This window comes from Salvelinus namaycush, chromosome 1 (genome assembly GCF_016432855.1).
Source record: "Salvelinus namaycush isolate Seneca chromosome 1, SaNama_1.0, whole genome shotgun sequence".
Classification (NCBI taxonomy): Eukaryota; Metazoa; Chordata; class Actinopteri; order Salmoniformes; family Salmonidae; genus Salvelinus; species Salvelinus namaycush.
This window is the reverse complement of record NC_052307.1, coordinates 11,725,205-11,737,530: the sequence shown is the minus strand read 5'-3', so window position 1 is coordinate 11,737,530 and position 12,326 is coordinate 11,725,205. Positions and strand designations below refer to the sequence as shown.

Below are 12,326 nucleotides of genomic sequence, written 5' to 3'. Positions count from 1 at the left end.
CAGTTAGTTTCAGAGTGGGTGGAAAGGAATAAGTTAGTCCTAAATATTTCTAAAACTAAAAGCATTTGTATTTGGGACAAATCATTCACAAAACCCTAAACCTCAACTAAATCTCGTAACAAATAATGTGGAAATTGAGGTGACAAATTTTTTGGAGTAACCCTGGATTGTAAACTGTCATGGTCAAAAAATATTGATACAACAGTAGCTAAGCTGGGGAGAGCTAAGCTGTCCATAATAAAGCGCTGCTCTACCTTCTTAATCTTAACAGCACTATCAACAAGACAGGTCCTACAGGCCCTAGTTTTGTCGTACCTGGACTACTGTTCATTTGTGTGGTCATGTGCCACAAAAATGGACATAGGGAATTTTTAATTGGCTCAGTACAGGGCAGCACGACTGGCCCTTGGATGTGCACGGAGAGCTGATATTAATAAAATACATGTCAATCTCTCCTGGTGGAAAGTGGAGGAGAGATTGACGTCATCACTACTTGTATTTATGAGAGGTATTGACATGTTGAATGCACCGAGCTGTCTGTCTAAACTACTGGCACACAGCTCGGACATCCATGCATACCGCAAAAACATGCCACAAGAGGTCTCTTCACAGTCCCCAAGTCCAGAACAGACTATGGGTAGCGCACAGTACTACATAAAACCATGACTACATGGAACTCTATTCCACATCAAGTAATTGATGCAAGCAGTAAAATTTGATTTAAAAAAACAGATAAAAATACACCTTGTGGAACAGCAGGGACTGTGAAGCAACACAAACATAGGCACAGACACATGCATGCACACACGATAACATACGCACTATACACATACGTACACATGGATTTTGTACTGTAGATATGTGGTAGCGGTAGGGTCCTGAGGGCACACAGTGTCTTGTGAAATCTGTGAATGCATTGTTATGTTTTTCAAATTTAGCAGCTAATGGGGATCAATAATAAATACAAATACACACGCTCACACACACAATACATACATGTATGAATATGTACACTCACACACAGACACACAAACTCACACACAAGGGTCTTGATTGCTGTTTTATCCCTTATTTCTCCACAGATAAACCTACAGAGGAGGATGCGGGTCACGGGCCTAATTACCCAGGGTGCAAAGCGCATCGGCAGCCCAGAGTACGTCAAGTCTTACAAAGTGGCCTCTAGTGATGATGGCAAGACTTGGAGGACAAACAAAGTCAAGGGCACAGACGAGGACATGGTGAGACACACACACACTCACAGCAACTGGAGACCACACACCAAGTCAAGGGCAGAGTGGAGGACATGATGAGATGACTTTTTAATTAGCCAGCTCACTCCGGGTTCCTCTTCCTAGCACTTACCCCCCTCCACTTTTTATGACTTTTAGATTGCATTTTATACTATTTGGGGATAAACGGCCACCAAATAGACTCCCCGACACTCTGTCATTTTTGACAGCGCACCATGTCCCCTGTCCTGTCCTCCAACCAGCCATCCCCATTTTGACCCCTGCCACCAATGGATTGTGTATGTGTGCCATTCAGAGGGTGAATGGGCAAGACAAAAGTTTTAAGTGCCTTTGAACAGGGAACAGGGTATGAAAGTAGGTGCCAGGCGCACCAGTTGTTCATGCTGAACGGTTTCTTGTGTGTATCAAGAATTGTCCACCACCCAAGAACATGCAGCCAACTTGACACTACTGTGGAAGCATTGGAGTCAACATGGGCCAGCATCCCTGTGGAACGCCTTTGACAGCTTGTAGAGTCCATGCCCCAACGATATGAGGCTATTCTGAGGGTAAATGGGGGGTGCAACTCAATATTAGGAAGGTGTTCCTAATGTTTGGTATACTCAGTGTATATATCTACAGTACCAGTCAAAAGTTTGGACACACCTACTCATCAAGGGTTTTTCTTTATTTTTACTATTTTCTACATTGTAGAATAATAGAGAAGACATCAAAACTATGAAATAACACATATCGAATCATGTAATAACCAAGAAATTGTTAAACAAATCCAAATATATTTTAGATTCTTCAAAGTAGCCACTATTTGCCTTGATGACAGCTTTGCACAATCTTGGTATTCTCTCAACCAGCTTCATGAGGAATGCTTTTCCAACAGTCTTGAAGGAGTTCCCACATATGCTGAGTACTTGTTGGCTGCTTTTCCATCACTCTGCTGTCCAACTCATCCCAAACCATCTCAATTGGGTTGAGGTCGTGTGATTGTGGAGGCCAGATCATCTGATGCAGCACTCTATCACTCTCCTTGGTCAAATAGCCCTTACACAGCCTGGAGGTGTTTTGGGGTTCATTGTCCTGTTGAAAAACAATTGATTGTCCCACTAAGCGCAAACCAGATGGGATTTCATATCGCTGCAGAATGCTGTGGTAGCCATGCAGGTTTAGTGTGCTTTGAATTCTAAATAAATCACCAACAGTGTCACCAGAATAACATCCCCACACCATCACACCTCCTCCATGCTTCACGGTGGAACCACACATGCGGAGATCATCTGTTCACCTACTCTGCGTCTCATAAAGACACAGCGGTTGGAACCAAAAATCTCAAATTTTCCTTTGCGTGTCTATATTTTGATGTTGAGATGTGTCTGTTACTCTGTGAAGCATTTATTTTGGCTACAATCTGAGGTGCAGTTAACTCTAATGAACTTATTATCTGCAGCAGAGGTAACTCTGGGTATTCCTTTCCTGTGGCGGTCCTCATGAGAGCCAGTTTCATCATAGCGCTTGATGGTTTTTGCGACTGTACTTGAAGAAACTTTCAAAGTTCTTGAAATTTTCCAGATTGACAGACAGACCTTCATGTCTTAATAACGAAATGATGGACTAACGTTTCTCTTTGCTTATTTGAGCTGTTCTTGACATAATATGGACTTGTTACCACCTCTACCTTGTCACAACACAACTGATTGGCTCAAATGCTTTAAGAAGGACAGAAATTCCATAAATTAAGTTTTAACAAGGCTCACCTGTTAATTGAAATGCATTCCAGGTGACTACCTCATGAAGCTGGTTGAGAAAAGGCCAAGAGTGTGCAAAGTTGTCATCAAGGCATCGTGTGGCTACTTTCTCAAATCTCAAATATAAAATACTGTATATTTTTATTTGTTTAACACTTTTTGGTTACTACAAGATTCCATATGTGTTATTTCATAGTTTTAATGTCTTCGCTATTATTCCACCATGTTGAAAATAGCAAAAATAAAGAAAAACCCTGGAATGAGTAGTTGTGTACCAACTTTTGACAGGTACTGTATACAGTTGAAGTCGGAAGTTTACATACACCTTAGCCAAATACATTTAAATTCAGTTTTTCACAATCCCTGACATTTAATCCTAGTAAAAACTCCCTGTTTTAGGTCAGTTAGGATCACCACTTTATTTTAAGAATGTGAAATGTCAAAATAATTGTAGAGAGAATGATTTATTTCAGCTTTTATTTCTTTCATCACATTCTCAGTGGGTCAGAAGTTTACATACACTCAATTAGTATTTGGGTAACATTGGCTTTAAATTGTTTAACTTGGGTCAAACGTTTCGGGTAGCCTTCCACAAGCTTCCCACAAATAGTTGGGTGAATTTTGTCCCATTCCTCCTGACAGTGCTGGTGTAACTAAGTCAGGTTTGTAGGCCTCCTTGCTCGCACACGCTTTTTCAGTTCTGCCCACAAAATGTCTATAGGATTGAGGTCAGGGCTTTGTGATGGCCACTCCAATACCTTGACTTTGTTGTTGCCATTTTGCCACAACTTTGGAATTATGCTTGGGGTCATTGTCCATTTGGAAGACCCATTTGTGACCAAGCTTTAACTTCCTGACTGATGTTGCTTCAATATATCCACACAATTTTCTTTCCTCGTGATGCCATCTATTTTGTGAAGTGCACCAGTCCCTCCTGCAGCAAAGCACCCCCACAACATGATGCTGCCACCCCCGTGCTTCACGGTTGGGATGGTGTTCTTCGGCTTGCAAGCCTCCCGCTTTTTCCTCCAAACATAATGATGGTCATTATTACCAAACAGTTCTATTTTTGTTTCATCAGACCAGAGGACATTTCTCCAATACAAAGAGGTTCTGAGTACATCCACAGGTACACCTCCAATTGACTCAAAATGTGTCAATTAGCCTATCAGAAGCTTCTAAAGCATGACATTATTTTCTGGAATTTTCCAAGCTGTTTAAAGGCACTGTCAACTTAGTGTATGTAAACTTCTGACCCACTGGAATTGTGAATAAGTGAATTATAAGTGAAATAATCTGTCTGTAAACAATTGTTGGAATAATTACTTGTGTCATGCACAAAGTAGATGTCCTAACCGACTTGCCAATACAATAGTTTGTTAACAAGAAATTAGTGGAGATGTTGAAAATCAAGTTTTAATGACTCCAACCTAAGTGTATGTAAAGTACCGACTTCAACTGTATATTCTGACAAAAATATAAACGCAACATGCATCCATTTCTAAGATTTTACTGAATTACAGTTCATATAAGGAGATCAGTTAATTGAAATGGTCACAGATATCTTTCAAAAATTAGCTTCACAACAGGGCTCAGGATCTCGTCAAAGTATTTCTTTGCATTTAAAATTGGCATCGATAAAATGCAATTGTTTTCATTGTCTGTAACTTATAACTGCCTATACCATAACCCCACTGCCACCATGGGGCACTCTGTTCACAACGTTGACATCAGCAAACTGCTTGCCCAAACGACGTCATAAACTTGTTCTGCGGTTGTAAGGCTGGTTGGACGTACCGGTTGGACGTACATTCCTGCAATCAGCATGCCAATTGCACGCTCCCTCAAAACTTGAGACATCTGTGGCATTGTGTTCTATGACAAAACTGCACATTTTCTAGTGGCCATTTTAATGTCCCCAGAACAAGGTTCACCTGTATCATGATAATGCTGTTTAATCAGCTTCTTGATATGCCACAGCTGTCAGAGGGAGGATTATCTTGGCAAAGGATAAACACTCACTAACAGGAAGTAAACAGATGTGTGCACAACATCTGAGAGAAATAAGCTTTTGTGCATATGGAGAATTTCTCGGATATTTTATTTCAGCTCATGAAATATGGGACCAACACTTTACATGTTGCGTTTATATTTTTGTTATATATACAGTATATAGTTGTTACTCTAACAACTGTAAGATTAATGAGGCATGCGGAACACCGGGGTGAGAGGCTAAACTCAAAACCCAATTTTCTTGCCTGAGATCTTTGAGTCTGACTGAGTGTGCTAGCCAGAGAGTAGACTCTGATGTTCTGACCTAGAGGGACCCCCCTTTTGAGTACACCTCTGTGCAATGCTGACCTGAATTCATCCAGAGAGAGCTGCATTCCTTAACACACACACGAACACACACACACAAACAAACATGCATACCACCTGAGAGGGCCCTGTGAAACACTATGTTAGTTCATTTGGGGATAGCACTGTAAAACGGTCTATATGGTATGGCAAGGTAATTGGTCCACTAATTCAAAACACATCGTGTGCTTACAAATTACCAGCTTAAATCGTGCAATTTAAAACATATATTTTTCCAGTAATTCGAGCTCATTGAATGGCAGCAATTTGTTGAGTTTCGAGTAGACACTAGAGACCGTGTGAGAGACTGTTCACAGAGACAATTTGCTTCCCCCTTCCTATCCCTTTTAACCCCTCTTCTGTCGTATAATTTCCCTCCTCAGATATTCCGTGGAAATGTGGAAAACAACGCTCCTTCTGCCAACTCCTTCACCCCTCCCATTGAGGCGCAGTACGTGCGCATCTACCCCCAGGTCTGTAGGAGACACTGCACCCTGCGCATGGAGCTGCTTGGCTGTGAGCTCACAGGTAATAATTCATGACTAGAGGTTCGCACAGGTGTCGCGCCACCTAGGTGCGGGTAGAAGTTCCCCTTCTTGGAAGAACAGAACAGTTCTGCATTTCTCAAGAAGTACAATAGGGGGCGCCATTGAGTATTGTCAAATCATATTTCTTTGGAAGTATTGTTTTGGAGGTAATTTGCAGTTCTAGAAAGGACTGTTTCCACTAACTAGTTTGTTTCTCCAGGCTGCTCTGAGCCCATGGGGATGAAGTCAGGCCACATCCAGGACTACCAGATCACAGCGTCCAGCCTCTTCAGAACACTCAACATGGACATGTTCACCTGGGAACCCAGCAAGGCCCGTCTGGACAAACAGGGAAAGGTCAATGCCTGGACTTCTGGACGCAGTGACCAGTCCCAGTGGCTTCAGGTAGGAGGCTACCCTGCTTCCCATCTAAGAAAACATAGGAACTGGAGTTTCTCCTGGCCACATAATCTGACCAGGAAAAACAGAGGATCGTAGGAATAGCCTAGTCAGGATAAATTAATTTGTTATTTTTCAGCAGAAACTTGCATAAAGGAACTTATACTATATGCATTCAGAACTTGTGGCTTATGGGGAAACATACTTCAACTTTATTTTGTAAGCATCATACATCTACTAACTTAACCACCAGAACCTCATAACTCCAACTAGTCCTAATTCAACCACCTTTTCTATAACTACTCCTGAATGCAACTCCGGCCACGCCTGCACTGTGCTTGTGAATCTGCCCTCTTGTCCTCTTACCTTTAGCTGCAGCCCAGTACGTGCTGTCACACTACAGTTATCCTATTTGTGCTCATTAAGGTAACTGATTGTCTCAGACGACCCAGCCGGGGCCTTAAGCAAAGACGCATCCATCAACAGACACTTATAGTTTGTCCTCCCAGGAACTTGAGAAGTATCTCGTTACCAAAAAGCGTGAGAGAGTGACTTAGAGAGTATATGAGAAGATTTTGTCTAGAATAACAGTTGGGAACAGAGCAGGTCACAGCTGTTTGGAATCATCGGGACTTAGCCAGATGTGAATGTGCATCAGTGTTTCAAAACAATCGTAGATATAGTCCAGATGCAGGATCTTAATTTGATCACCCTGTTGCAGGAGAACTTTAGTGCAATGCAGGAAATGTGTAACTTGTAGTGTACTTGAGGTAAAAAAAGGCTTCTGAAGTTTTCAATTTCCACTTTGCGATTTCAGACTTGATGTTCCCTTACGAAAAATGTATCAATCCCTACAAAAATGTCCATGAATTATGATCATCATAATAATTCAAATGTCCTGTTGCTGCAGGATTATTTTCATGCTGTAACAAACTGACTCAAATTAAGATTCTACATCTGTATGTCCTTATTGTTTATTGCAGTGTCCGCAGTTGACTTAAGATGCTGAGAAGTTCCAGGGAAGGAGATAAAAGCTTCTCCCTACAGGCTGCACTGGTTCCAACATGAATTAAGCTATCCTGGCATTACAAAAGCTCTGTTATGAAACGTTGCTCGTTATGACACTGTCACCTGACCTGACAAGGACAAAACTCTGGATTCCAGTAGCCTATGTAACATGTCCAGACTAGGGCCTGGAGTTTTCTAGCTGGTTAGGTGACATGGTCAAGAAAACTCCTGGCCCTAGACATACTGCAGTAAAAATACAGGAATATTTTGTTTTCTAGAACAGTAAAATAAAGGGCATAGCATTTGTGTCTGATGGTGATCTCTGGGATCGGTTGTTCCCTGGCCTTTCTGTCGTCTCCTACCTCTCTGATAGTCCGTTAGAGCCTAGCGGTGACATAAACAGTGCCCCACAGTAGTGCCCCCTTGTCTAGCCATAATTACATTGGCTGAACCTGGCGTGAGATATGTTTTTATCACAGCAAAGGCCTTCTAAGAAGGAAGAGGCCAGGCTCTGCGGTTAGACTAGCTCCAGACAGGCCATGAAGCTCAGTTGAATTGATTGCTGTGGATAGAGGGAAACTCGTGGTTTGATATTACATGCTGTGCCTACAGGAGGAGGGAGAGGCTATGAAGCCAGCTGTTAAATCAATGGCTTCCTCCAACGACAAGGATACATGGCGATGCCCACTTCTCCCCACACCTTCTAGACCTATGGCAAGGAAAAATAAATAGAAGCATTGATGTTTTCACCTCACATTAGTGTGTTTGTCACAGGAAGTATTGATGTTCATATGGTAATGTGCGGATGTGTTTGTTTATGTGTATGTGGGATGTGTATGAATGGATACACTCTACATATGAATGTTGGTGACTCTACTCACAGTTCAATATCTTCTCTGCACCAGTTGCCATGGTGAATAATTGATTACCAGTGACATTACTGGATGACTTTACACTTGATAGATTAATGGAATTAATCACACTTAGTGACAAATTAAGTATTTTAATTAATCAAGACAACTGCAGTAGAGCAGCAGGAAGAAAATCCTTTACAGAGTGCAAACACGCCAGACTAGATCTGGCCATGGAAGAGACTGAGCCCGCTCTCATCTGACTAACGAACCAGTCACTGTAATGAAATGTTGATATTGTCACATATGTATCTTTATCTTGAGGAGACCAAACAAACGTTGTGCATGATAAGGGTGAGACAGACTTTCGATATGACTTTCATGATTTTTTTGTAAGACCCACCTGCTCACACCCCCATCTCCAGTGTTTAAGTATAAATTTTTTAAAGATGATTGATGAGAAAAGTATTGTCCAACCCATCGGGTATCTCACTGCACCCTCATATGCCGTGTCTTGAAATATGCAGATAGATGGATTAAAAGTACATTTACACTGTAATAATTCCCACTTTAAATTACGTTCAGCTTATAAATGCTTCATAAAGCCTTCATAATGCCTTCATAAGCACTACAAAATGTGTTACAAAGCAGCTATAACCATATTTCATGCTTTATACAGGGTTCATAAATGTGGCATAACTGTGTGACATAATCACCTATGTCAAATGTGACATAACCCACTAGATTGAATATGATATAAACATGTGCTTTATAAAGGGTGACAACATGTGCTGATAAGCTCTAAAGTGATGTCATGTTAGTCACATTACACCTAATCTCTTTCCCAGACACTTCTGCCAAAATGTGTGGAAGGTCTAGTGGACCAAAGCATCAAACTTGGCCATCAGTTAATTTTTAGAAGATCAATTGTGGAAATGGGCATGGTTTAGCTATAATTATGACTTTTTGACTGTGTTAAGTAGTGACGATGATAAATAATTTACTCAGTAAGGTCACTCCTATAGAATTCTATGGTCACTCCCACTAAGGCCAACTTTTAATGGTTATCCCAGGAGTATACTATATGTGCTGTGTGCGCAATAGCCGAGGGACGACGTTACTCGAAGAAACACTTACCTTGATGAAAGCCCCCAACCTAAAGAAATTGAAAGTGTCTTTCTTCTGGAACCAAGTTACATGTTCCTCAGTACACAAACATGCACAGAACAACAATTAGCCATACTGCGCGGTGCTGGGCCCAGTCAGGTCTTAGACACATTCACCCACTCCCCCGATGACATAGCAGCCACAAAATGTTATCACCATTGTAACAGGTTGTAATCAAGCCCTGGTCTCCGACATGGGAACAGAAGAGGAATACCTGGTGCGGTAGTCTCAGGTTGGACTACTCCAAATCATCTTGGTTCTGACACACGCACACAAACGCAAGCTTTGCAGGTCCATCAAATCATTTAAATACCTCTCACACCCTACAGTAACCTGTAGATCATGAGACAACCTTCTTAAATCAACAGAATGTTAATAACCTATCTATTTACACGTTATGTAGTGTCCTGTAATACTTAGATTGAAGAGAGACACCTTCGGTCATTCATAACACATCCGTAAAGACTATATCGCATGATGCTGTACTTAATTTAAATTCAAACACTTTTGGTCATTTATAACACATACATAAATGCCTTGTACCATATGACTCTGTACTTACTATAAGGTCAGACACCTTTGGTCATTCATAACTCATATATAAAGGCTTATTGATTTCAACACAAATGTATTAACACTTAGAGAATTATCACTAACAGCTAAAACAAATAAACATTAAAAACATGTTCAAACCATACATTTCCTTTTATTTGTAAATGTTTTAAGCAATACAAATACATTACATTTCTAAAAGTTCAGCAATGCAAATACATTGAACATTACACAGGGCTGTGAATAGTTTAGCTTGTCCCTAAGCTGGCGGACGTATGGTAATTGCCTTTCTTCCTGCTACAGTTACTGCATGTTGGTTCCAACCTTAAAAGTAACAACAAAGAAAGTTAGCAGGTCTGTTAGGGAATGCCTTTGTCACACCATCAGGAAAGGGAATTCCTGTGCTTCACTAGAAACTCAAAATGGGAAGATGGGAAACTCCATTCAAATCATATTATATTCCTCTTACAGTTACAAATCTCATAACATGACGACGGGACGCTGCGGTATCTAGGGGGTTTGTATTTAGCTGAGCCTGCAAGCTAGCTAAATTTCGGATAGCTAGCAATTGTTGTGAAGTCACTGAACTTATTTTTTTTAAATGATTGAGGTAGCTACAGTAATCTAAGTCAACACTTAACTACTACAACCTAATTTAATTTACAAGAAATAAAGGTTAACTTGTTTTTCATTGTCCAGTGGCAGCACAAATGGGCATTTTACTTTACTCCACCCATTCTATTGGGGACCGATTCACATCTTATGTGCGCTTACTGCACTACAGAAAACCCGCTAACCAAACAACAGTGCAGGGCATGCTCACTGAATTAAAGGGCAACTACCCTCAAAAATACACATTTCTTAGATTTTTACAAGACCTCAAAAGTCATCCCCTGATGTGGTTTAAACATCTACCGCACCTGCTTTTAAAAGGCCCTACCAACATTTTTTTCCATGAATGACTCCACTTTAGAGTGTGTGTAATCCTGCAGCACAGCATTTTGGGGGAAGGTCAGGTCCAACACTGACTATGCAGCCAAGAGTTAAAGTGGTTTGGCCATCCTAGAAATGTTGTAGTGAAATATAATATATCAAATTCAGCAGACGCTTTTATCCAAAGCGAATAACAGTCAAGTGTAAATAAATGTTTACGTATGGGTGGTTCTGGGAATCGAATCCAAATTCCTGGCTTTGCAATGCTCTTTGTGAAGCCTCAATTTAATATTATTTATAAAGGCCTTTATTAAGCAGTGCTTATGCCACCCTTTATAAAGCACAGGTTTATGTCAGCAGAATTCCAGCAGCATACCACCCTGGATCCCACTGCTGACTTGCTTCTGAAGCTAAGCAGGGTTGGTCCTGGATGGGAGACCAGATGTTGCTGGAAGTGGTGTTGGAGGGCCAAAAGGAGGCACCCTTATCTCTGGTCTAAAAAAATATCCCACTGCCCCAGCACAGTGATTGGGGACATTGCCCTGTGTAGGGTGCCGTCTTTTGGATGGGACGTTAAACGGGTGTCCTGACTCTCTGTGGTTACTAAAGATCCCATGGCACTTATTGTATGAGTAGGGGTGTTAACTGCAGTGTCCTGGCTTATTTCCCAAACTGGCCCTCATACCATAATGGTAACCTAATCATCCCCAGTTAACAATTGGCTCATTCCTCTCCCCTGTAACTATTCCCCAGGTCATTGCTGTAAATTTGAATGTGTTCTCAGTCAACTTACCTGGTAAAATAAAGGTAAAATAATGAATACATTTTTTTACATAGTGGGTTATGTCACATTTGACATTGGTGTTTATGCCACATTTATGAACCCTTTATCAAGCATGACAAATGGTTATAGAAGATTTGTAACACATTTATGTAGTGTTTATGAAGTCTTTATGAAGGCTTTATGAATCCTTTATAAGCTGCATGTCATTTAAATCGGGACCCCACTGGTCTAACTCCACCCATAACTTTTGGTATTTATAGCATTCCCAGAAGACGTGGATTATTGAGTCATTGTAAGTTTTACACTTAAGATATGACTGTGTTGTGCTGTAGAATGTGAATTTTGTATCTTGTATAATAAATTCTATACATTAGTTTGTACTGGATTAAGTGTACATTTTCGTTAACTGTAATTTTGTTAGTTGCAGTACCAGTCAACATTTTGGACACAAATCAAATCAAATCAAGTTTATTTTATATAGCCCTTCGTACATCAGCTAATATCTAGAAGTGCTGTACAGAAACCCAGCCTAAAACCCCAAACAGCAAGCAATGCAGGTGTAGAAGCACGGTGGCTAGGAAAAACTCCCTAGAAAGGCCAAAACCTAGGAAGAAACCTAGAGAGGAACCAGGCTATGAGGGGTGGCCAGTCCTCTTCTGGCTGTGCCGGGTGGAGATTATAACAGAACATGGCCAAGATGTTCAAAATGTTCATAACTGACAAGCATGGTCAAATAATAATCAGGAATAAATGTCAGT

General features: G+C 40.9%; 1 protein-coding gene across 1 annotated transcript in view; it reads left to right on the top strand.

Moving 5' to 3' along the window:
• LOC120053796 (EGF-like repeat and discoidin I-like domain-containing protein 3) overlaps positions 1-12,326 on the top strand; it is a 110,562-nt gene that overhangs the window by 40,601 nt on the left and 57,635 nt on the right. The window contains exons 3-5 of the mRNA XM_039001053.1: positions 1,083-1,238; positions 5,731-5,875; positions 6,095-6,279. Of these exons, the coding sequence (XP_038856981.1) occupies positions 1,083-1,238; positions 5,731-5,875; positions 6,095-6,279 (486 nt within the window). The remainder of the gene's footprint in view (positions 1-1,082; positions 1,239-5,730; positions 5,876-6,094; positions 6,280-12,326) is intronic.